Source organism: Opisthocomus hoazin, chromosome Z (genome assembly GCF_030867145.1).
Source record: "Opisthocomus hoazin isolate bOpiHoa1 chromosome Z, bOpiHoa1.hap1, whole genome shotgun sequence".
Lineage (NCBI taxonomy): Eukaryota > Metazoa > Chordata > Aves > Opisthocomiformes > Opisthocomidae > Opisthocomus > Opisthocomus hoazin.
The window spans coordinates 19,370,917-19,397,677 of NC_134454.1; the positions used below are offsets into that span (position 1 = coordinate 19,370,917).

At 45.7% G+C, this 26,761-nt stretch overlaps 1 protein-coding gene across 1 annotated transcript in view; it reads right to left on the bottom strand.

Annotated features, from left to right (window-relative positions):
• Positions 1-17,571, bottom strand: part of PLGRKT (plasminogen receptor with a C-terminal lysine) — a 35,478-nt gene extending 17,907 nt beyond the window's left edge. Inside the window, exons 1-2 of the mRNA XM_075411312.1 lie at positions 17,494-17,571; positions 17,179-17,265 (exon numbers count right to left, since the gene is read on the bottom strand). Of these exons, the coding sequence (XP_075267427.1) occupies positions 17,179-17,259 (81 nt within the window). The 5' untranslated portion in view covers positions 17,260-17,265; positions 17,494-17,571. The remainder of the gene's footprint in view (positions 1-17,178; positions 17,266-17,493) is intronic.
• Positions 17,572-26,761: the final 9,190 nt, after the last annotated feature.

Consider the following 26,761-nt stretch of genomic DNA (forward strand, 5'->3'; position numbering starts at 1 on the left):
TAAGATCTCTTTACCTATCCATTTCACCTCCTGGGCTCTAAGCAGTTCTGCTTAATACAGGGGTCCTCCCTCACTACCCTGTCCTCCCACCCCTTTTTAAACTTAGGATTCAAGAAATAGTACTTCATAGAAAAACCAAGTAAACGGCCAGATTCAGCTTCAGTTGACTTCACAGCAGAAGACCCAAATGGTAGGTTTGCTCTACTAAGTGAAGGAGGGAACTATGGAAAATTAGTAACATTAAAGAAGGCAGCTTCAGAAGACTTTTTTCTTTGAATTCAGTTAAGTCCCCTCAACAAACTAAGCCTACATGTGTACGGGTTAGCTGCAGATGCACCTCCAAGCAAGAGAAAAGTTTTACCTAAGCAAGCTGCATCCACAACAGTATGTACTAGTCTCAGATATTCCCCAGCAAAAAGACTGGTATAACTGATTCCACTGAATAGATTTAATTAACATTTGTCGCATTACTGGTGGACCAATCAGTCTGTTTTGCATCTTTTGCTGGTAGTGCTTGCATGTTAGAAATAGCTATTAAAATCTGCTCTTTATAAACCACTGCATTTATTTATTTACAGTGATCAGGGAAGGTATACAATCTCCCAGCTAGTACCAACCAAACTGGCTTTTTTCCTGTGAGATAGATTGTTCTAATCTTCCTCAGTACAGACATCATTCATCTTGTTCTGTTCCATTTGATGCAGTAAACTAATAAGGATATAGAATTGTTACCAGAGAGCATTTATTTCCTGAATTAAGCCCAGATCACCTAAGGGGCAAAATAATTTTTCTAATGCTTCAAGACAAATGCATTAGAGATGTCATGAGCACTACTACTATCTTGTCAATAGAAAACAAATCCAGTGATTTCCCATCCCAAATGGAAAAGGATGGTAGTAGCCAGCAAACGGAATGCTTGCTTACATTTTACTTCACACAGAAGAAAGGGAACAATTATTTTGATTGTAATAGAACTTTAAAAAAAAATCCTTTTGACTAATTCTCAGTGAAAACTTTCGAGAGAAAAGGTTAGGGACTTACACAACCCTGCAGAAAATTACTCAGTGTCTGAGACATTAGGAAAAATTAAATTTTTCAGGTATCATCATGGAGGTGGCTGATCTTATACTAACACAGTTAAGGTGGCAGATCTGTAGATTGAAATAATGTCATCACACGCAGTCTTCTTAGGCACAGAAAGGACTCTATACAAAGCAGCCTACGCAGAAGCATGTGTTAGTTCCCTTTCTTTTTTGATCAATGAAAGTGATAAAGCATGAAAAGAAGTTTTATTGTTCAGTAATTCATTGGCATGTTAACATTAGCCATTCTTCCTCCTCCTAAGAGTCAAAACGTAGCACATACATGCCTTTCAACAGCCACCTCATTTTATGGTCAACTGATAAATCATCAGCAGTATGTTGACAGAGTAATGGGTTAACTGAATTTATTAAGAAAAAAAACCCACCAGAATCCCACAACCCTATCGGCAAATATAATTCATCTTCAAATAAAACGGAGACCACTTCCCCTTGCCCTTACTCATACCTTCTTATACTCTCTTTTCCATTCCTAGTTCAGCTCATTACTCGGCATCCATCCTAAGATAAGGACAGGAACACGTAAAAGATACAAGTCCCTACCAAGAACAAAATAGCTTATTAGGTCAATTTGTCTTACCTGTTTAAGATGGACTACTCTTAGTCTACTACATATTGAACAGATATTAACATTTTCGCTTTTCAAAAGTTTTATTTTCTTCTCCTCTGGTTCTCATTAACATTTTGCATTTGTCTTTAAGCTGAATTACTAAAACAGATCGCGGCCCAGTGTATAGTTTCTCATAAAACTCCTACTGACCTATACTGTAATTGCATCTTTACATACTTAATATATTTTTAATTTAATGGAAATAAAAATTCTGCATATAAAAACTTCAGCTCAAATACAAATTCTTTCCCAGTTTAAAACTAACTGGGGATAAGAGGCCAGAGAAGATCATTGAGCTGCCTGATAAATAAGTCAGGTTTTCCTCATCTCTCCCTCACAAAATTCTCAGTATCTGCAGTAGTAAAGGAATTTCAGGGAAGTGTTATGTATTAATATATCCTAGGGATAGTAGAATCCATTATTCCATTCAATTCTCACAAAAACAATAACTTTGGGAAGGTGTACATATTTGTAGAAAAAACCCACATTTATCTTCTTAACTATGCAGGTACAAATGCTGCTTCTATTTTCTCTATGCCGAATGAGTAATTTTTCACTTGAACAAATGTTGAAAATGCTTCCGCTGTCTCTCACTATATCTTATTACATATGTTACCACAGAAACTTCTGTTTCTTAAAAGGCAAGAATTTCAAAACCCACTACGAAGGTAACTAGATTATCAGGTCCTTCCCAGTAAGAAACAAACTTAAAACTGCTGTTGAAAGGTTTAAACTTATTTCTTACTGGGCATATATAAACCTTATGATTGTTGTGTACACTTTCAAATAGACACTGAGATGAAAACCAAACACCAGTAACAAACAGCAGTATAACTGAAGTTATGACATCTTATAATATTTGCTAAATAAAAATCTCACTGGTGACATGATATAATATAATAGCATTCACACAGAAATCAGTGTTAAGGCTTGAAAAATAGGTATTTCCTGTATTTAAAAAAAATTTGGCACATTTACTTATGTGTTTGAGCTGGTCAGAAATGGTAAGGTTGGAAAAGATGTGTTGCCAAGGAAGAAACAGTATCAAGTGCAAAATAAATCTAGAAGAAAGAGTCATTACATAGTAGCCAGCCCCCAGGTAACTGAACCTGCATTCTGTTCCGGTCCTTCAGATTCTGTGCTTGCATAGTCATGAGGATAAGGCTAGAAGTCATATTCACAGGTCTTTTAAAGTTAGCCTGAAAGCAGGGAGCTGAAATAGACATTTATTTATTCCAGTCAAGACCACCAGTGACAGATTTCACTACCTTTCTTAGTAACCCATGTAAGGACAGCTAAGCACTCCAAGTCTCATAACATTTGTCCCAACTCTTGCTTGCTTGCTTTTGCAGTGGAAAACGCTCAGCATCTCTAGCAGGATATATGAGAAAAATGAGTCGATAAAAAAACCCACCATCAACAGACACAAAATGCATAACAGACGTGTTTATAGCATCAGACAAATACTATTTTTTCGTCCTTTCCTCATAGGTTCTAATGCCCCTATTATTCTTACTACCATTCTCTGGACTTTTCACAGCTTGTTTGCTCATTAAAAGAAGTATAAAAATCTTTTTCCCAGCAAAGTCATCAGTAGTGCAAATTGAGTAATTTTATCCCCCGGTTAACAAATCCACCACTACATTTGCAAGAATCTACGCTGTTGACTCAGCTTACATGTTGCTGTGTGTATATAGACATATAAATACATATATAGAATATACCAATATTTGTGCACAAGTATATAAAACCTAGGTCTTTTTTAAGCTCCTGAAGCCTAATCACTTATACTCAGTTAATCTATTTAACTTTTCCTTCTTGGTTATAATGCTCTGGATTGGTATTTATTCTGTTACCTGTTATACCATTGCTTATTATTTCAGGCATTTCCCAATTCATCAAGACAATCAGAATACTAAACCAATCCTCCGATATAAAATTTGACACAAACAACATTTCACTGAATTATGGCCAGGTTTTATCTTGCAAAACTGCTGTGTGGCTGGATATAAACCAAAATGTTGTTGTCCTTTCCCATCACTTACAATAGGTCTGACTTTATTTTTTACTACTATTACCTTAATTCAGAAAAAAACCCCAATGTAATTTGGTGACAAGACATGGTCTATTAACAAGCTTGCTACAGGGTACTTCTATACTTTCATTTCAGATTTAAGGACAAATTGCTGAACATGAAAGGAAAACTGCCTCACTCCTTTCATTTACTGCCATTCAATGCAAACCTCTTAATGCAATACAACCCTTTCAGGAAAGTAATGCAATCATACTTTAGAGGGGGGAAGAGGATCTTTGCCCAAAAGCTTGCGGGGCTCATTGACAGGGCTTTAAACTAGAGGTGAAGGGGGAAGGGGAACCTATCAGGCTTGCCAGTGACAGGCTAGGGGAGGATACACAATGGTTAGAGGGATGGGGGGCTAGTAGGAGCCCTCAACCCCTTGCCCAGCAGCAGGTGAGGGACACTGCAGCAATGTGGAAGTCTTGCCGAGGGGAGCTGGAGGCGCCTGAGGTATCAGGTGCCAACAAGAAAATACCCATGAAGCACCTCAAGGGAAAAAAGGAGTGCTCTGCTATGAAGGTAACGAGGCCGATAGCTCAGATGAAATGCCTCTATACAAACGCATGCAGCATGGGAAACAAACAGGAGGAGTTGGAAGCAGTCGTGCTGCTGGAAAGCTACAACCTGACTGCCATCACGGAAACTTGGTGGGATGAATCCCATGACTGGAATGTGGCTCTTGATGGCTACAGGCTGTTCAGAAGGGACAGGAGAGGAAGGAGGGGCGGGGGCGTTGCCCTTTACATCAAGAAAACACTACAGAGTGAAGAGCTGTCCCTGAAGAATAGCCACGAGCAGGTAGAAAGCTTATGGGTAAGAATCACAGAGAGAGGCAACAAAGGGAACCCAGTGGTTGGTGTCTACTACAGGCTGCCAGATCAAGAGGAGCTGACAGACGAAGCGTTCTTCCTCCAACTCCAGGAGGGTTCATGCTCGCAGGCTCTTGTCCTACTGGGGGACTTCAACCACCCCGACATCTGCTGGAAAAGCAACACGGCAAGCTGTAGGCAATCCAGCAAGTTCCTAGAATGCATTGAAGACAACTTCTTAAGTCAGGTAATAAGCACCCCTACCCGAGGGGATGCGATACTAGACCTGGTGGTCACCAATGCGAGTGAGCTCGTTGGGGATGTCAAGATTGGAGGTAGCCTGGGCTGCAGTGACCACACGCTGGTGGAACTAACGCTACGGAGGGAAATGGGAATAACGAAGAGCATAGTCATGACCCTAAATTTTAGGAGGGCAAACTTCCAGCTCTTCAAGGAGATAGTCAGAAGCACTCCCTGGGAAACGGTCCTCAGGGACAGGGGAACAGAACAGAGCTGGCAGGTCTTTAAGGATGTATTCCACAGAGCGCAAGAGCTCTCGATCCCCAAGTGTAAGAAGTCGGGCAGAGAAGGGAAGAGACCGGCATGGCTGAGGCAAGAGATGCTGGTCAAACTAAGGAAGAAGAGGGAACTGCACAGGCAGTGGAAGCAGGGACTGGCTTCCTGGGAAGAGTATAGGGAAGCTGCCCGGTTGTGTAGGGATAGGGTCAGGAAGGCCAAGGCACAGCTGGAGCTGAACTTGGCAAGGGATGTGAAAAACAACAAGAAGGGCTTCTACAGGTATGTCAAATGGAAAAAGATGGTCAAAGAAAGCGTACCCCTGCTCATGAGCGAGACCGGCAAACTGGCAACAGCAGATAAGGAGAAATCTGAGGTACTCAACAACTTTTTTGCCTTTGTCTTCACTGGCAACCTCTCTCCTCACTCCTCCCAAGTCGATGAATGGCATGAAGGAGACCAGGAGGGTAAAATCCCTCCAGCTGTAAGTGAAGACCAGGTTCGGGACCTCCTGAGGAACCTAAACGTACAGAAGTCCATGGGACCTGATGAGATGCATCCCAGAGTCCTGAGGGAACTGGCTGATGTAGTTGCCAAGCCACTCTCCATGATATTTGAAAAGTCATGGCAGTCAGGGGAAGTCCCCAGTGACTGGAAAAAGGGAAACATTGTGCCCCTTTTCAAAAAGGGTAGAAAGGAAGACCCTGGGAACTACTGACCTGTCAGCCTCACCTCTGTGCCTGAGAAGATCATGGAACAGATCCTCCTAGAAGATATGCTAAGGCACATGGAGGCCAGGGAGGTAATTCGAGACAGCCAGCATGGCTTCACCAAGGGCAAGTCCTGCCTCACCAACCTAGTGGCTTTCTATGATGGTGTAACAACAAGGGTGGACAAGGGAAAACCAACGGATGTCATCTATCTGGATTTTTGTAAAGCCTATGACACGGTCCCCCACAACATCCTTCTCTCTAACTTGGAGAGCCATGAATTTGATGGGTGGACTGTTTGGTGGATAAGGAATTGGTTGGATGGTCGCAGCCAAAGGGTAGTGGTCAACGGTTCAATGTCCAGATGGAGACCAGTGACGAGTGGAGTCCCTCAGGGGTCCGTACTGGGACCGGTGCTGTTCAATATATTTATCAATGACATGGACAGCGACATCGAGTGTACCCTCAGCAAGTTTGCAGATGACACCAAGCTGAGTGGTACGGTCGAGACACCAGAAGGACAGGATGCCATCCAGAGGGACGTGGACAAGCTGGAGAGGTGGGCCTGTGTGAACCTCATGGGGTTCAACACGGCCAAGTGCAAGGTCCTACACCTGGGTCAGGGTAATCCCCGCTATCAATACAGGCTGGGGGATGAAGGGATCGAGAGCAGCCCTGCTGAGAGGGACTTGGGGGTACTGATAGACGAAAGGCTGGACATGAGCCGGCAATGTGCGCTGGCAGCCCAGAGGGCCAACTGTGTCCTGGGCTGCATCAGGAGAAGCGTGGCCAGCAGGTCGAGAGAGGTGATTCTGCCCCTCTACTCTGCTCTGGTGAGACCTCACCTGGAGTACTGCGTTCAGCTCTGGAGCCCTCAGCACAAGAAGGACACGGAACTGTTGGAGCGGGTCCAAAGGAGGGCTACAAAAATGATCCGAGGGCTGGAGCACCTCTCCTGTGAGGACAGGCTGAGAGAGTTGGGCTTGTTCAGCCTGGAGAAGAGAAGGCTGCGGGGAGACCTGATTGCAGCCTTTCAGTACTTAAAGGGAGCCTATAAGAAAGATGGGGACAATCTTTTTAGTAGAGACAGCAGTGACAGGATGAGAGGTAATGGTTTTAAACTAAAACAGGGTAGGTTTAGGCTGGATATAAGGAAGAAATTCTTTACAATGAGGGTTGTGAAACACTGGAACGGGTTGCCCAGAGAGGTAGTGGAGGCCCCGTCCCTGGAAACATTCCAGACCAGGTTGGACAGGGCTCTGAGCAACCTGATCTAGTTAGCGGTGTCCCTGCTCGCTGCTGGGGGGTTGGACTAGATGACCTCTAGGGGTCCCTTCCAACCCAAAACTTTCTATGATTCTATGCTATGTTTCTCCTTTGACGAAATGCTGACAGTGTAGAGGAAAGAAAAAATATGATATTAAGTTGCATTTATCTATACTTTCACTGAGTTTTTGATAGTTCTTCCAAATAGAAATACTGATGTCACACATCTTTTATAACAGCAAATTATACCCTAATGAAATTAATATTTACACATCAATATTACAATGAAATAATGTTCCAAAACATACTCTCATGAGACCGAGAGCATTATAGCCATTTGCAGACATGGAAAACACTCAACAGCAGTTTCACCTCCAGCTGAATCATGAATGCACCTGCCACAGCTCGTACATACAGTGTAAAATGCATACATCTTTCTCCAGAGCCAAAGCACAGAAGAACAGATAAAAGCACAGAACGCTTAAGAGTAATTTTCAGAAGTAGAAGTCTTGTTATTTATAATTTGAATGAAGTTATTACTACAGATACAGAATCTGCAAGAGTCAAATATATTTTTGGCATTTCTGTGCTGTGTCCAAAAGAACACTCCATTTACAGAAGAAACCGCTGTATTCTTTTTAATCTTTACAAAGTCAGAGTCTGCATTATTGCGCTAAAGGATGAGTTTTCCTAGCAATGTTTTACACTATCTGACCAGCTATTCAACTTAATTTTTCCTAACTAGGGAAAAAACGCCTCTAGTTTGTTATTTCTCTTACTATTTTGCATCACTGCCAAAGCTTCAAAAGGAGCTGTTAGAACAAAACAAGCAGGTGAAAAGAAAAAAACAAACCATCACTAAGAGAAAAAAAAAAAAAGAAAAAGAAAAAGGAGCATAAATGCATCCAGTTAGAAACAGAACTGAAGAGGATCTTCAATACCACCACCTGGCCCTCATTAGAATAGGATAATGTAGTCTTCTCATGGCTCAAAATGAACCTATATGACTTTAAGGATCATGAAAGAGGGAAAAGATTTGAAAAACAAGGAGAGGCTGGCATGGATTTTCAGAAAAGATGTAACTGCACTGCATTGTCAAAGCAGAAAAATCAACCCCTTAGTTTTCCAGCTTTACTTGGGCATTTTTTTCACCAAGAAGTGTGGAACATTTCCCATGTCCACACAGAGACCATATAGGGAGCAAGTCTATAAACTCCCAAAGACTAACTGCTACAAAAGCAGATCTATGACTGTTTCCTGGCTCTCCGATATTACCTCAGGAGAATAATGCACTTTACAGTTTGACATAACAACATAGGGAGAGAGGAAGGATGGCAGAGGAAGGTGAGTGAGAATATCCAGAGATTCATACTGCAGACAGAAGGTTATAATAAAACATTTTTATTATGGGTAAATACAAGATTTGTCAGAAGTATATTATTTTCCTAGCCTGTTTATTTTCTCAAAGGTTATGTGGCTCCCATCAAAGATTAATTTGGAGGATTATCTCTGACTCCTGAATGCAATTATGCTTTCCTGTGGGGAAGATTATCCTTTTGTCTGATAAGGAATTCACTTGCTGGGAAAAAAACCAACCCAAAACTCAACCAAACAAAACTCCAAGTCACTCTGAACTGCTGTCCCAAAACAACAACAACAAATCTGTTAGTCACAGAAATGATGATACACCCTAAGCTCTCACTAGTCTCTTTTCTTTCCAGCACTTGCAGTGATTTTTGGCTCCTCCTGTGTTACTTTCTCCTAAACCCTACATTCTTCAATTCCCGTCTTCTACTCTTATCAGCCTGATCTGCCCCTGAAAGTCTGGCAGAGCCAGCCTACTGCAGTCTTTCAGCAAGACTTTTATAACAAGTTTTGTTTAAGTAACGGTTATAGCTTTTCACTGGAATTGCTGATTTTGACCAATTTATGTATGTGCGACTGCTGGATACATAGTATCAAGCAGTGCTGGGGAAACTTACCTGTGAATACAGCAATACACATTATAAAACTGTCAAAATATACAGATCGTACAATTATTCTTCAAGTACATAATTCCCACAAACAACCAGATTTTTGCTTAGTTTTTACAGTCTGACATACAGGGCACACTGAGGCTTTAAATCTGAAGTACCTTCCTTGTGATGTTACTGCTGTATCAGCATTGCTTACACATACCTAAAGTCTATCTAACAACTGTCAGTTAAAAGTTATACCAAGTCACAGCTTGTTTCAACAGATTGCTGCTGTGCACAAGGCGCTCAATAGGAGTGCAGACATCCAGTGGTAACTCATCATAATTCTCAGTCTGGGAAGAAGCAGGTGTGAGGAAATCCTGTCTCACAGGATTCACATAATACAGTGGGCCACAGTCTGTGCCTGCTTCCATGGTGGTCAGAGCATCACAGAATAACTTGGGTTGGACAGGACTTCAGCAGGTCCTGCTCAGAAAAGGGTCAGCTATGTGATCAGACCAGGTTGCTGAGGGCTTTAGCCAGCCAGGTCTCGAAAACTTCCAACTACGGAGATTGCACAGCTTCACTGGGCCTCTGCTGCACCCCTTGTGGGTGAAAAGGTTTCTCCTTGTATTCAGTCTGAACCGCTCCCCCCATCCTGTTTCAATGTACGCCCACTATCCACCACCCTCCTGCAATCCACCACTACAAACAACCCTGGTTCTGCTTTCTTGGCAGCCTCCTCACCGTCGCTGGGGGGCTGCTGTTGGATCCTGCACCCCAGAAGGCATGCCTCTCCAGGCTAAGTCCAGCTCACTGTCTCCTATCAAGAAGTGCTCTAGACCTTGACCATCCTGATGGTCTGTCGCTAAACGTGCTGCTTCTCATCTACATTTTTCTTTTATCGGAGGAGGAGAGGAGCAAAAACCAGATGCAGTATTTAAATGCATTTAATAAAGCACTTAACAGAAGGCAATAGTCATTTACCTCAACCTGCTGGCTGCATGACTGCTTATAAAGCCCTCGTTACTGGCCCTTTTGACTCTCTTTGCTGCCAGGGCACACTGCCGGCTTATGCTCTGGTTGCTGTCTTCCAGTGACTCCTCCATCTCTGCAGCGTTTCTCCCCAGTTGTCAGCCCCCAGCCTGTATTGAGACCAGGGGCTATGTCTTGTCAGGGACACTAGGAGGAGGTTGTCTTTAAACACATCAGCTTTCCTGAACTCCTTCATCCTCCAGAGCTGCCTCCTATGGCATCTCATCTACCAGTTCCCTGAATAAGACAAAGTCTGCTCTCCCAATGTCCAGGTGTTGTCTAATATCACTGAGTCTGCACTGTGCTACCTGCCTTCCCCAGTTCCCTCAGGACTCCGATCTTGCCACCACAACCAAGACTGCCTTTGATATTACATCCCCAAAGCAGTTCTCCCCTATTTGTGAGTAACAAATCCAGCTGCACTTGAGCCCTGGATAGCCCATCCAGTACCCACCTGTATCAAACAGTTATTCCTCACATTTTCCAGAAATGTACTCAGTTGCATACGTCCTGATTTATGGCCCTTCCAGCAGATGTTAGGGAAATGGAAGTCTCATGAGAACCAGAGCTGGTAATTCAGAGGCTTTCTTCAGTTGTTTAAAGGCTTCATGTACTTCATCACCCTGATCAGTGGTCTCCAGCACCCTCCCACCACAGGGTCATGTTTTGTAGCCTTTCCTCTGACATTAAACCACAAGCTGCTCCTTCACACCATGGCCAGCCCTTCTCCTTGTCCTCCCCACCTGCATTTCCTGAAGAGCTCGTATCTGTCCATTACAGATTTCCAGTTGCATGAGCTCTCCTACCACATCTCAGTTATTCCTAAGGTGTTACAGTTCTGTGACCAGAAACAGCTCTTGTTCTTCCTGCTTGTTTTTCGGGCTGCGTACACGTGTACTTGTGCATCTACAGGCCTCCTTTCCACAGAACCATCAACTCTGCAGACACTCCAGCATGTTGTCACTCAAAAGCTTTTGCAAGGACCAGATACATTCTAGACTTGCTTACTTAACATCTGCCATGACAGCAAAATGCTCCTATTGTGCTGTTATACCAGGAACAATTTTTTAGAATGGGGGAAATGCGATTTATTGTTTCATTTGGAGAAAACAGAGGTTTTTCATATTCTGGTTTGGGGGGGAAGGTAAAAATAAAATAAAAATGCTCTGTGATAGTTTAGAGAACTCCTTGTGCTCTGAATTACTGGAGAAAGAAGTTCATTGTTTAGAACATGATCAGTATCACATTTAGCAATTCAACGAAGCTAGGAATTAATCTTTTCCACATGGCTTAAACTCCAGCTATACACTTCTTGCTCTTTGAGCTGACCTGTCCTCATTTACTTCATCAAGCAGCCCCCTGTACAACAGATATTTCTCTTCCATTCTCTGACCGAAATCAGTCTTTCTCCTCATTGCTTTTGTGTACAGTTTTCCCACAACAGTATCTAGGTGAAAACTTCAACAGCTAGACAACATCTAGAGAATGCTTAATCCCTTAGGTATGACTGTTCCACATAAAGATATCACAAACAAAGCAGTCAGATACTGCCTTCCCATTTTGGTTCTCTCACGCTAAAATAAGAGTGATATCACACAACTTCACACAACTATAAACTAGTCATCAATTCATATCTCATTATTAATGATGTTGTAAGCTAATATATGAAAGAGTAAAAAGGCTAGTCATTAAAGGACTTGGTGTATCACCTATTCTTTGTGGAGTTCCGATAAAAAATTTATTCTCATTAAGTATGAAAACACCTTATACATTGAGTATCTTTGAAAACAGTTATCAAGGATTTCAAATGCTACAAGGACTTACTTTTTTTTATGCCATAGACTAGCAACCACTGTTTCTTATGCAGTATTCTTCCCACACACATCAAGATATCTTCACGCCATGCAACTCTCATAATACCACTGGAAAAATAACCCCAAAGACTCCTTAGAAAACAGAATCTCAGCCTCCTCTGAAGGTTTATCCTTCGTGTAGTTCACAGAGTACTTGCAGACAGATTACACACAAGAAACCTAGGAAATTGACTTGGTTTCCCCTGTGTAGAACTTCCCAATCAAAGCAAGGAAAAGCAACTTTCGTAGAGCCAAAAGTGGTATTATCTCTACCAAAATAAAACCTCTACCAAAAAAAATTTGAGCTGGCAGGGGGAGCGAGTAGAGAGTGGCATAGTACTGAGTTGGTTGGGTTCCATTCAAAACAAAATCAAGTGTTTTTGATTCCTCTATGTGCATGAGAAAGCTTAGCAAAAATTTCACAGGAGAGGTTAGGGTTTTTTATGTCTATACACTGAAGTCTTCAAGTTGCACTTAGAATGTCTTTTACACACCAGGACAAAAATACTCTTCTGTAGTAGAAAGTTCATTTAGTAAGCTTTGCTTTACATAGTCCTAGAATCTAATTCATAAGCAGTAAGAAATTAAATTTAAAATTCTAATATGTACTGTGCATGACCTACTATGATTTTGTTTATCACTCCAAATAATACTACATATACAGCATACAAGGTTGATTTAATTTTTTCACCATTTGAAGACAATGCACTTATACTACACACTAATCATACTTCAGCCTATCTCATCACTACAAAGCCTTTAGTGAGCTTCAAAGTACGCGAATTCGGGCAATTTCCTATGAAGAGACCCACCTGTTGGTCAAGGAATGTCACTGTCTAGGAATACCAAATAAAAAGAGTTGTATTTGAAGTGTTCTAATCCATACTGAGGAACGAACAATCAGCCACAAATACTGCTGTATTCTTAGTTGCCCATTTCAAAACATGCATCTTTTTGCAGGTTGCCTCCTACATCTTAAAATGGCTTTTTTAGTAAACAGTTACTGAAATAGCTTTTTCAAGGTATACGTTTGGGTTGTTAAAAAAAACTGACAAGGAACAAAAGACTAACCAGAACAGCAAGTACAGAAGACAGCACTCCAACAATACAAATACATGAAATTCCTGCTTTTAGTTGTGTTAAGAGCACCCACATAGCTCATGAAAATAAATAATGTGCTATAATTGCTCTGATACCTGTAACCTCCTCTTACCCATTCAGTCATGCTAAAAGTACTTAGCAAGGCCATATGCTAGGCTTGAGATGCAGATCTGACATATTAAGAGTTTGGAAAGAATTTTGCAAGTTACACTTTCAGGAGCAGGCTCACGATAAAAATGAAGCCTCAACAAATCTTTGTCATAAACAGTTTCTACTTGATACACACTGGTATTTCATTCTGGAGCCATGCTAAGACAATACAAACAACAGGCAAGTCCTTCAACATCAAGGCAAACTAACAGCTGAGTTTTTATTGTTCTTCCAAAAAGCATCAAGATACAATTTACAAGGCCAGAATCCCTTCTTTTCAGAGTTACCCCAAGAAGGGTACACAGAAAAAAAAATATGCACAGGACTTTACAACATGTTTAGCATTCTGTTACTCTGAAAAAGTCAAGCTGGTTTGGGTGTCCAGCACACACCAGAGCGCCTATAAAACTGACCAAGCTTTAGCAGGCACCAAGGCTTGTTTAACTTCTTCATCAACGACCTGGATGAAGAGTTAGAATGTACCCTCAGCAAGTTTGCTGATGACACCAAACTGGGAGGTGTGGTAGACACACCAGCAGGCTGTGCTGCCATTCAGCGTGACCTGGATAGGCTGGAGAGCTGGGCAGAGAGGAACCTGATGAGGTTCAACAAAGGCAAATGCAGGGTCCTGCACCTGGGGAGGAACAACCTCATGCACCAGTACAGGCTTGGGACGGACCTGCTGGAGTGCAGCTCTGTGGAGAGGGACCTGGGTGTCCTGGTGGCTGACAGGTTAACCATGAGCCAGCAGTGTGCCCTGGGTGCCAAGAAAGCCAATGGGGTCCTGGGGTGCATCAAGAAGAGTGTGGCCAGCAGGATGAGGGAGGTTCTCCTTCCCCTCTACACTGCCCTGGTGAGGCCCCATCTGGAGTACTCTGTCCAGTTCTGGGCTCCCCAGTTCAAGAAAGATGAGGAGCTACTGGAGAGAGTCCAGCGGAGGGCTACGAGGACAATGATGGGACTGGAACATCTCGCCTACGAGGAGAGGCTGAGGGAGCTGGGCTTGTTCAGCCTGAAGAAGAGAAGGCTGCGAGGGGACCTAATAAATGCTTATAAATATCTGAAGGGTGGGTGTCAGGAGGATGGGGCCAAGCTCTTTTCTGTAGTGCCCAGTGACAGGACAAGGGGCAACGGGCACAAACTGAGGCACAGGAAGTTCCATCTGAACATGAGGAAGAACTTCTTCCCTCTGAGGGTGACGGAGCACTGGAACAGGCTGCCCAGGGAGGTTGTGGAGTCTCCTTCTCTGGAGATATTCAAGACCCACCTGGACAAGGTCCTGTGCAGCCTCCTGTAGGTGACCCTGCTTCAGCAGGAGGGTTGGACTAGATGACCCACAGAGGTCCCTTCCAACCCCTACCATTCTGTGATTCTGTGATTGGGATTTGGAGGGATCTTTATCAATTTCTGTCATGTTACTCACCCTCCCATGTTTGCAATGGTCTCCCTCTAACCTGCAGTCCTCCACAGAGGATAAGTCAATGACTGGACAGCTTGGTATCTTCTCTCCATTCAGAGGAGAGCACACACCTTTTTGTTGTTGTTGTTTTTTTTAAAAAAAAAAGGGAAAGTGTTCTGTCATGGAAACTGATAGCACGATAATCCTGTTCCAAACAATTTATAGTAACTTTATAACTCATCCTCATCTACAAGGAAGAGGAGAAGCCTGACTGTCACCAACACCTGCTGTGTTTTTGTTCTAGGTCAACCCAAAGACTTACCAGTTCATTTCTGAGCAGTGTCACTTCATCACTGCTATTAGGGAGGGCATTCTAGGAGACACAACTTCGATGACTTCTTGATCCACACCAATTGGCTTGGAGTAATAATAGTACCCTACTGCCTCAACATCGTAATCACGGGGCACTCCAAACTGTATTCAGACACTGTGAAAAGCTCAACGAAGTTTTGATCCCACTTGCTGTTTTGGGATAGATTTAAGTTTACAACAAATCGGTATTTCTGAATCTCTCATAGCAAATACATCATATTGTTTGAAGTGGAAGCTTCCATTTTATTAGTAAATATGATAATTTTCAGAAGAAGATGGGAGAACTGACACCATCCAAATCCCAGTGTTTCATCATAAGAGAATACCTAATGCTTTAAGTTAACCTATTTCATTCTGGTCATAGCATGACCTAACTTCTCCAGGTATTTCCAGCCACAATTTCTGTCTAAAAGTAAATAATTCAGGCTATAGTATTTTCTATAAATAGCCTGAAAGTAGTTTGTCTAACACTAGACTCCAGACACATCACATGTTTTACTCACATAGGGAAAACACCTCTTCCCTGTACTCCTGTTTTCCTGTTCCCTGTACCCCCTCCAACCTCAGAGCAGAGCTATTTTCTTCCATTCCCTTACAATACAAAAATCAGACCTCCCCTTGCCTCTACTGCATCTTTTGCACCTGACATAACAGCCCATTTTACTCATTTTTAGAAGATGCAAGTTTTCTAACATGGTTGGTATGTCTGCAAACATAGTACAAATCAGATACTCAGGCATCTGTAGTGTTAGAAATCTACTATGGTGACTACTACTATTGTCATAAAGAAATACAAGACAGGGAGAGGTCCTGAAGAGCAACTTGCAAAAATTTTGTATGCAATCTTGAAAGTTACTTTTGGTAACTGTCCTCAAAGTAGTTTATTTCTTATGTTAGCCTGAGTATTTGGTCTAAAAGGAGAGTTGTTGGGCATCTGGGGTCGAGAGGCCAAACACTGTTTGCAATTCAAAGTCTGCAGCACTCTACAAATGTTAGCCTGAATTCAAGCTGTTTCCTCAACTCTGTCTTTCATTCCACACAGTGGAGAAGCAGATAGTAAAGCAAGCCTCCATTTTAATTTCATCATCATTCTCTCAAACTAAAAACCTTCCCATCATTTGGATTTCCAGAAACTTTGGGGGTAGGAAGAGCCCCTCTGTAAAGAGGGGAAAAAAAACAGAAACTGTTTGTACACAGAACTTGTGGTCGCATCTGAGAAATATATAACCCAGCACAGACAGAAAACAACATTTACAAACCTTGCAAAAAGTGTATTTTCTTTAAACACTTAAGAGCTAGCCAGTATTTTATTATCTTGTCTTTCCTTACACTTCCTCCTTCCTAGCCGCATTTCCAGGGTCACCTTCAGAGTTCAGTTTACATGTGATCCTACAAAACCTACCATCAGCACGCTGCCTAGAAGACTAGAATATGCCATCTACTGGCAACTTCATAAATTTGCAGTCCACCCGCCACCACCTTAAACGTTTTTAATTTACCTGTATTCAATTTAAACGCAAAACTCAAGGGACAAACTCCAGCTGAGTCCTTCAGATTGCCTTCTAGCACGTAGTATATAAACAAGTTGCACGTCGTAAGACAGCTAACAGCAAATCAGAGAGCTGTAACTAGTGCTATGCTGTAAGTTCTGTTCAGCACAACTTTCTGAGCCTTTGTACAAGTGGCTTTCCTTCTCGTTCTCTGCTGCGATTTTATCATCTTATGAGAGAGAGCAAACCATCCCCTATGCCCTATTCGGTCTGAGGTTTCTGGAACACTGAACGGCTGCGTAGCGCCTTCCTAAGTAACGCGGAGTAACTGCGGCTACCTAATTGAACCTAGAGAAAGAGCTGCTTGAAAGATTTTGTACAGTGGAAGAGTCGAAATGCGTTTAACTGATACATTTTAAGAGAGCAGCATCCATGCTTTCACGGCCACGCTGTTAGTGATTTGCTTTAACACACACGCGCTGCTTAACACCGGAGCAGCCCAGCTCTGTTCCAGGAAAGTTTCCCAAGCGGTGTTTTTTCGTGTCTGGCTACCACGAGGGGCAGCTTCCCCGCCCCCCCGCAGCGTGTTAGCACCGACCTCCGCGGCGGCCGCCAGCCCCGCAACAGGCGCTCTGCGCGCCCGGCCCCGCCGCGCAGCACCCCCGGCCCCTGGGGGGGAGCAGAGCCCAGAGCGCTCGGCGGACGACGGCCTCCCGCTGCCGGCGCACGCGTTACCTGAAGCCGCGAGTTCATGAGCATGAACTCCTGCTGCGCTTTCAGGCCGTCGTTCACGGACTTGGAGAAGACGAAGCCCATCGTGCCCTGGAGCGCGGAAGAGAAGAGCCAGGTGAGGGCGGCGCGGGCGGTACCGCGGGCGGCCCTCCTCGGCCTCGCCCGCCCCCCCGGGAGGAGCCTGCCCCGGCGCTGGGCGGCCGGCAGGCCGCGGGCCTCGCCTCCGGCCCCGGCGGGCCTGCGCCGGCTGCCGGCCCCCCTCCCCACCCCGCGGCCAGGCGGAACTCACCGGCCCGGCCCGGCCCCACCCCACCTCACCTCAGGGAAGGCGCCGGTCAGCCTCGGGCGAGGGGCAGGGCGGCTGCGGCCGGCTCCGCGGCGGGTCACCGCCGCCCCGCCCGCGCTGCCCGCGAACGGCCATTGGCGGGGGCCGGGCGAGCCGGGGCGGGATTAACGGGCCGGCGGCGGGCTGCCGGGACGGGTCGGGGCTCCCCGCCGGCCCCGTTAGCGGCCCTCGCGTGCCGCCTGAGGGCAGCGCCCGCGCTCCCGCCCGCCCTTCGCAGCGCCGGTGGGGGAGCGGCAGCGCTTGCGTGTGCCGGGGCCGCGGTGTCTGCCCTCACCCGGGGCGCGCTGCCGTTTTTTTAAACTTTCTTTCCAAGCGGATTTCCAGGTAAAAACCCTAAATCCTCCAGCAGCCTGGGAAAAAAAAAAATATATGGTGGCATACCGAGGAGGAGGGGGAGAGAAATGCTGTAAGAAGGATCAGAGAGTGAGAAGGCAGAGGAGGGCAGAAAAAATCATAACTAATGGATGAAATTACGCAGTGCTGATAGCAGACCTGTCTACCCGTGAGTAGAGGAGTCCGCCCTCCAGGGCCCTCAGAGCAGGGGCTTGTGCAATGGACGTGTGTTTTTGTTTGGCCTGGATAAATGCCGGGTGCCCACCAAAACCACCCTATCCCTCCGCCTCCTCAGCTGGACAGGGGAGAGGAAATGTGATGAAAGGCTCCAGGGTTGAGACAAGGACAGGGAGAGATCACTCACCAGTTACCGTCATGGACAAAAAAGACTGAACCTGGGGAGAAAAGGGAGTTTAATTCATCACCAATCAAATTGGATAGTGTGAAATAAATCCAGTTATATACAGAAATAAATCCAGACCTTAAAAACACCCTCCCTTCTTCCCAGGCTCAGCTTCACTCCCTTTTCTCTCCCTCCTCCCACCCCCCCGACTAGCACAGGGGGATGGGGAATGGGGGTTACGGTCAGTTCATCACACGTTTCTGCTGCTCCTTGTCCCCAAGGGCAGGAACTCCTCACACTCTTCCCCTGCTCCAGCGTGAGGTCCCTCTCATGGAAGACAGTTCTCCACACACTTCTCCACCATGAGTCCTTCCCATGGGCTGCAGCTCTTCATGAACTGCCCCAGCGTGGGTCCCTTCCACGCGGTGCCATCCTTCAGGAACAGGCTGCTCCAGCGTGGGTCCCCCACGCGGTCACAAGCCCTGCAAGCAAACCTGCTCCGGTGTGAGCTTCTCTCTCCACGGGTCCGCAGGTCCTGGCAGGAGCCTGCTCCAGCGTGGGGCTCCCCATGGGGTCACAGATTCCTTCAGGCATCCATCCATCTGCCCCAGTGTTGGGTCCCTTCCGTGGGCTGCAGGTGGATATCTGCTCTGCCATGGACCTCACTGGACTGCAGGGCGACAGCCTGCCTCACCTTGGTCTTCATCACAGTCTGCAAGGGAAGACTCTGCTCTGACATTTTGGGCACCTCCTCCCCCTCCTTCTTCAGTGACCTTGGTGTCTGCAGAGCTGTTTCTTTCACATTGTCTGACTCCTCTCTCTCTAACTGCTGTCTCACCCAGAGTTTTTTTCTTCCCCTTCTTAAATATGTTATCACAGAGGTACTACCACCGTTGCTGATTGGCTCGGCCTTGGCCAGCAGTGGGTCCATCTTAGGGCCAGCTAGCACTGGCATTATCAAACACAGGGGAAGCTTCTGGCAGATTCTCACAGAATCTGCCCCTGTAGTCCCCCTGCTACCAAAACCTCGCCACGCAAACCCATAACAACCTGGAGGTGGCACCCATCTCCCCAAGGTCTTACTGCTGGTGGAGCAGAGGTCCAGGGCAGATGTCTCCTGCTGTGGTCCAGCTCCACGCAAGATGGCAGCACTGCACTGGAAGCTGCTGACAGGTGTTTCCTTAATTTGGCTTCATCGGAGAAAACTGATTGATGCATCTCTCAGTGGTAAATTTGAGAGAGTGTAATTTTCCCTTAAAGCAGGTTACGAAGGATATCATGCACTCCCATCTCCCAACCCCTTGCAGCCAATCAAGCCGTTTTGGTCTGCCCAAATTTCTTCTTTTCTTGAGCAGGAAGTTATTTCAGAGTGTGGTTCTGGAGAGGTCTGGTGTCTCTGGAGGGGTTAATGTGACAGCAGTTTTCAGGAAGAATGGGGGAAACTGTGGCCGGTTGCTAGGAAATGGGGCTAGTTTCTGAAGAAGGGATGAAGGATTTAAGAAGCAGCAGAGAGACTGGAGGCTAGTTTCACGTAAGGCATAAAGAGCCACTGTGGTTTATGCACATGGAGGAGAGGCTGCGGACGCTGGGGAGGAGCCCGTCTGCAACAGGGACTTCAGCTCCTGCCTCTGCTTGGTGATACCTGCTTGCTGCTCCAGACACGAGCTGAACAGTGTGATTGCACCAACACGCTGACTATTCATGGCGCCGCACTGGGGGACATTGCCTGTCCTGTTCCATCTTCCGTGCCCCCAGCCACATTGCTGCTCTTCATTTGAGTGGCTGTCACAGGAAACCAGAAAGACCTCTGAAGGGCCACAATCAAATCCAGAATCTCTGTCCTGCTTAGCTAATTGACACCTGTCTCACCCCTCCATCAGTGTCTTGCTACCACTTTGTTTCAAATGCATAATGAAGAACAAGAGCTAGTTTAAGTGGTACTGCCATGTCTGCTTCGGTACAGTGCCTTGTTCATGATGTGCTGGCACATCACTGGCTGAGAACCGCTGTCCTGTGGAGTACAGCAGTATAAAACCTAGGCTTAGGCACAGGCTCCTGTTCAAGTACTTCAGGCTACGGCCTGTTGACCACCAATCTGTCAGGTCATGATATGGAGCCCACAGAAAAAAATCAGATAGCGTCACATATTGCGTGGTGCTGTTGGATGGCTGGCATTTCTGAAGGCAGGCAGTGTTCCATTAGTCCAGAGAGCTATCAGGATCGCTGGCATTGCAGAAGACCCACACGCAGTCATAAAGACACGTTGTAGTAATGCAAGACTGGCAGCCATTAGCCAGGCAGTCATGTCTCCATCGTTTTTGTCATCTTTTTTTAAAAGATTTAAATGATAAGATATATTTTCCCCACAAATAGTTGGTCCAAGAATAATTAAGTCTTAGAAATTTTGGTTGTGGTACTTCAGCAAAAAAATCAAGTCACCTAAAAATGGAAATAACTATAACTTGTGCCACTGCAGATGTTTTTTAGATAAGTTAAATGGGATTTTTACATGGCAAGAAAGAAAAAGGAACCTAGAAGAATAACCAGAAGAAATGTTTGAAAGAAAGCAAGCGTTGTTACTCTTATCTCTGTATGTAGTGCACTTGGATGAATCAGTTTAAATTTTACCATAATGATTTGTATGTAAAACAATTCCTTATCCACTTCAGTTTCATAAACTGGATTAAGGAGAAAGCAAATCATGCTTGAGATAGCCTGCAGAATTAATAGTTGGAAAGGAGGTTACATCTGTATCGGTCTGCCTGATCGATTCTATTGAACTGGACATATTATCTACAAAATTAAATTCCAAAATCTATCAACATTTTCCAAAATGGAACAGCAAAGCGCTTATTTAGTACCTTATAACTTTAAAGCTGCTGTATCAAAATAGTTAAATAGTTTGAAGGAGTTAAAAATCAATGCCCTAAGTTCACTATCTTTACCAAACTGGTTTCCTGGTTTTCCCATAGTGTATTTGTCTGAGTACACTAGAAGCATATGGCTGTAAACATAAATGAGTGTAAGACTTTTTTAACCCCATGATAATTAATTCTTTAACTTATGACAATTGCTTATTTTTATTTTGGGAATGAGTGTCCAGCAAAAAATCCAGATTTCTACTGTCTTACATTAATTACAAAATATGATTGCATCCTTGATGATTTTTGGTTTTTGTTTTCCTCTTACTATTCGACTTTTCAAAAAAGGAAGTGCGTGAATATATATAGATATGTGAACTTTGGACATCCAAGCACGTACACAGAGCGAAGATAAACCTGTAGCTTTGACACAGCATTTTTTGTTTGCAGTAAGGGAAGTCCCAATGTTATCTAATCTTACTTAATTAAAGCATTCATCAGCTTAGTAAAGCTGCTCTTAAAGTAGAAGCTTCCTCTTCATTCTGGGAATGTTTTTGTAGTCTTTTGTTGTTCTTACTGGAAAGAGACTTCTCAGACTGGTTTGTGATTCTTTTGTCTGGTTTTGTGACTGTTTTGTACCTTTATTTCTATGTACACTACCTAGCTGTATAAGTAAATTTGCCATTTACAAATGTCATGTTTCTTACTTAACAGTTTAAGTTTATTAAAATATTAGCTGAATTAGTTGTACTGGTTACCTTCATGTCTGGCATCAGTTCCCATGACCAGAGTGCCTCTTTTCTGAACTGCAGCAACAAATGGGAAATTTTGATTCCTACTCATCAAATTCCTGATTTTTTAAAAATCAAATAAAATTCTGTTGTTAATTTAGGTGGTGGAGGGGAACCCACTGGATAACATGTGGAATAGATTTGTTTCACCCTGTGACTTAGAAGCGAAGAAGTTACGAAAGAGATATGCTGATGCTTAATAAGTCCCAGAGATAATGATTACTCAGCTCATATTTGCTCATTTTGGTTTTCCATTTGGAAAAGGTTCCTTGCATCACAGAATCCTACTAAAAAGGATTTGACAGTGTTTGCTAGAAAGCTTTTTCTTCACTGTAAGAAACTGAAGAATAAAGAAGTGTTTAACATTTCATTGTGTTCGTTTGTGCTGTCCTTCTCGTGTTGTTACGTTTTGTTAGTCTAATAGAGCCTGTCAGTATCTGATCATGCTTGGTACCGTCAGGGAGGTTCCCTAACACTTCTGGAATATCATTATGGGGTTTATAGAGATTGTTGTCCTCTCCTCTATGGAGAGGTCACAGAGGCTGCTGCTGGTATCACAGTGGGCTCTGGTTGCCCTCTGCAGCAGCGACTGTGGATGTCAGAAGGATTTCCAGAGAACCAGGTGAGCTCTGAGGCATGGTCTAGTTGATACCGATTGGCTACACCTTGTAGCCCTTCTGGTGATGGAGGCAGCTTCATAAAGCCAGGTGTTCAGTCACTGATCTTGTGTTCAACTTGCAGTCTTTAGATCTACAAAATGGTTTTACATATTTAACACCTTCTATAAATACCAAATGTGACCAATGCACACACTACATGTGCTGGGTATGCTACCACACACTGACTACTGCAGCTAATCCCTGTGGTCCTGGGGAACTGTTGTCAGTTACCCTGTAACCCTGCGATACCATACCTCCATTCCCAGCAGCAGGCCATAGCCTTTGTACTGAGTTTGCAGCACCTCAAGGGTGAGGTTTGTCAGGCCTGGTCTGTGTAAACTTTTCTTCACCTGCCTGCAGCTATTGTGTTATTTGGCTTGTCTGTGGCAGTGATTTGTCTAACTGATTAGTTTTCTGCAGCTAATTTGTTTTATTTTTGTTATCTTTGTATGGTACCATCATGATTTTATGACTAACATGATGATGTAGTGTAGAGAAAAGCAGACTTAGTATGACAGCAAAAAATTCTTAGTTCTGTATATAAGCTCTGCTTCCTCTTTGGCCATAAAAAACATTTTAAGTGTACCTGTCATTAAGCTAAGTCTAATATGTATTCTTCCCTCAGCATACTGAGGGTAAATGCACCTTTTTACACAGTCCCATTGAGATACTTGTTTCGAAACAGGGGAGATGTGCAGCAAAATCAAATGGGGATATCCAAAGCTGCTTTCCTGTGCTCCAGGAGCCTCAGGAAGGAAGCGGTTGTGCCATGTATAAGCTGGTCTTAGTTCCCAGTATGGAATATGTTTCCATTTTCTATTTCTGTATCGAACGTGGAATCAGTTTCAGTAATTTAAGTATTATTGAAACTCAGATTTGTCTCTAATGTCCAATTCAACGATAAAGTGCAACCAAAACTATACACCAGTAAGAGAGCAGGGCATCTATTAAGGTTGGGATAGACATCTATCATTAAGTCAGTAGATCAACAAGAGGGGCAAAGGTGGAAAGATGAATTTCTGTACAGAAAAGAAGACGTGATTTTCAGCCACAACTACTAGTTTTGTGGGTGTAAATTCAGTAGTAAATGTGCAGGTAAGTGCATAAATGTTATTCAGAGCATACGGCAGAATACGGTAAAGCATTCCAGCTATTGCATTCCAAACATAGCTCTGTGTCTTTTGTTTTGAAAGGTATCCAGCACACAGAGAATGGGAATGACAGTTGGTTCTGTGATTCTGACTGAAAGGAACGGTTCTGCATGTCAGGGGAATCAGGCAGATCTGGCAGCCCGGGAGAGGTGAGGCTGCTGCAGCCCCACACCCACAGGTCCAGCCAGTATGAGCTGAGCATGTATTCCCAGTAGGCAGACGCACACAGAACTCATGTGCACACCACGTTATGTAGGTACATACACACACGGCCAGCCACACAGTTGACAGAGGCAGACATGCAGAGCACTCGCACAGACAGCGTCAGCAGCTTCATCCTGTCCCTCTCACTGGCTGCGCAGGACAGAGGACCACTGGTGGGAATATATATACATACGTACAAGGTGGATTTCTACCGCAGCTGTGCTCAGACGTTCAGTCTGCCCACTGGTTGCTCCTCACCCCAGTCTCCTAGTCTAGCACCTAGACACAGGAGCCCATGAGGTCTGCAGCCACTCTCCAGTTGCTGGCACTGACACCTTGCTCGAACGCGTAAACCCTGCACCCACTCACCCACATCCAGAGCTGGCCAGCACTCCCCTGCTCCCCCAGTACCACCCCTCCGCAGTGTCTCCCTCAGAGACATACACAGACCCACACCCCCAGTGGGTCTCTCCCCTTGAGACTCCCCAGACCCCATGGTCTCTCCAGCAGCTGTATGGGCCTCCTTTGGTCCTGCCGATAGAGTCGCAGCTCCTCCTGTGATCTTGCCTTCAGAAACACCCGCTCCCCACCTCCCAGCCCACCCCGCGTACTCGCCAGCTCATGTGGTTGGATCTCTGCTCGCACTCACTCCCCGCCTTGCCCTGGGCATTGCACCCAGGGAACACAGGCATTTGGTCCCTGTACCATCCCAGAGGCTGGCACGTGGTGTCGGTCAGGTGTCCCAGGCACAGGGGCCCTCTGGCCAGTGGTCCCAGCCCAGCTGCTGCCACCACAGACATCGGGGCGCCTACGGCCGAGGTCTCACTCCGATCGCTGGCACTGAAGTCCACTGAGTCCAGTCTCTAGTCACTGCACCATGGACACATGGGTCCTCCGATCCATGGTATGACTCCAGCTGCTGGCCCTCAGACCCCCTATATACACACATGCACACACCCTAAATAAAGAGTCCCTCACCCATTACGAGTGAGAAAGCAATTTAACAAGAAAAAAAGGAACAGACTGCATTAACTGGGCGTAGGGCATGGCCAGACAAGTACATCCACTATTTGTATGCAACTGGTCCTTTTTATCCACTTCTCCCTCTATTGTCTTACACTTGTTCCTCTCCAAATCACTTAGATCTGTCCCTTTTGCCACATTTGGTTCCTCACCTAAACATATGATAATAAGCCCTGTGGAATGCCAAAATGCTCTTCCCCTGCATCCCATAGCGTGTCCCACAGCACACCACCAGGCACCAGCTCTCTCAGTCTGGAAGGGGCTGTGTCGTTGGCTCACCCTGCTGGGCTTCAGGCCCGGGGCTGAGGTTCTCCTGGGCGCAGTCCAGGCAGGGTGTCCCTTCCTCTGAGTCTTCCCACCTGCCTTGGGGCCTCTGTGCTCCCCCGTGTTTATGGAGGTGGGTCTCTGGTGGGCTGGTATCTCCTGTGATGGGCCTGGGAGCAGCAGGGACAGGGTGTTATTTGGGGTTCCCCACTGGCCATGGCCTCTCTGTGGGGGTGCAGAGGAGCTTTTATCGCATAACCTAACATTCCACATCCTCCTTCCTGAGGGGCTCATGTTTATGTGATTTCGGAAGGCTTGGACCCAAGTCAGTGAATGAAACAGATCTTTGTCAGGCACCTCCACAGCAATGTGCTGTATCGACAGAAAACCCAATGGCTTCCAGGTAGGGATCCTGGTGGCTTCTCAACCACCTGCTGGCTTATGGCCCATAAAAATGTTAACTACACGCGGTGGTACCTGGTACTCGGGGCACAGAGAGCACAGGGGTTTTGCTGTCCGTCCCCTCCTTCCGTACACATCTCTGCCATGTGCGTGCTGCCATGGGTTACGGTCTTGAACTTGCTTTACATGCCACCCATTGAATGCCCTGGCAAGCAGGCTGTTCTCACAGCGGCTCTCTGGTTCTCTGGCAGAGTAATGTCCTGAGTAATGCGCTTATCTTGGCGTTGCTTTCTTACGGGAAATCTACAGCAGAGATCTTGTTAGGGTTATGTTTCGCAACGTAAGAAACGTTACCGCAGCAAAGAAACTGCCTACCACGCTGCGTTACCCATCAGGTTGTTGAATTGGAGGTTTATCCCTGAGCAGGATCTTGAAGTGGCAGGGAACAGAGATGTTTAAATAAAGTCGGATCGCTTCTTCGCCCCCCGAGGAGCAGCACACAGCTCCCGGGCTCCCCGGCCGTCCCGGATGCCGGCTCATCAGCCAGATTTCCAGTTCTTCGACGCCAGCCTTCCTCCACCCGGGCGGATTTCGCCACGCAAGCCATCCGTCCGGGCCGTGAGGGACACCACTTCAACATGAAGCAGCGTCTCCTATTAAAAACGAAAACAAAACGAAGCGAGCGGCCGCGCTGCCCGAGCGCTGCGCCGGGGCCGAGAGGGCAGCGAACGGGGCGCGGCGCCGGGCCCGCTTTCGGTTTTGCTGCCGGCAGCCGGCGGCTTCCAGGAGCGGGAAAGCCGCCCGGGAGGGCTCCCCGGCCCGCGGCCACCGCAGCGCCGGCAAGCGCCGGGCCGGGGCTTTTCGGGCCGCCTGTTCCGCGGAGGGCGCCCGCAGCGCGGAGGGGTTCCCGGCGCGGCCACCGCAGCCGGGGCGGGCGGGGAAGGCCGGGGCCGGGGTCTTAACGCACCGGGGCCGGGCCGGGCTGAGGTGGGGCGGCCCCGCTCCGCAGGGCCCGAGCAGCCGCCGGGGTGCCCCGACCCCCCCGGGTCTGCAGGGCCTTTCTCCGGGGTGGGGTGTGTGTCTCCCTCAGGAGAGGGGGGGGGAGAGTGTCTGTGCGTGTCTCTGTCTGTCTGTCTGCGTCTGTATGTACAGGTGTGTGTGTATATACATATATATATATAAACGACAACAACAAAAAAGAAAAACCAG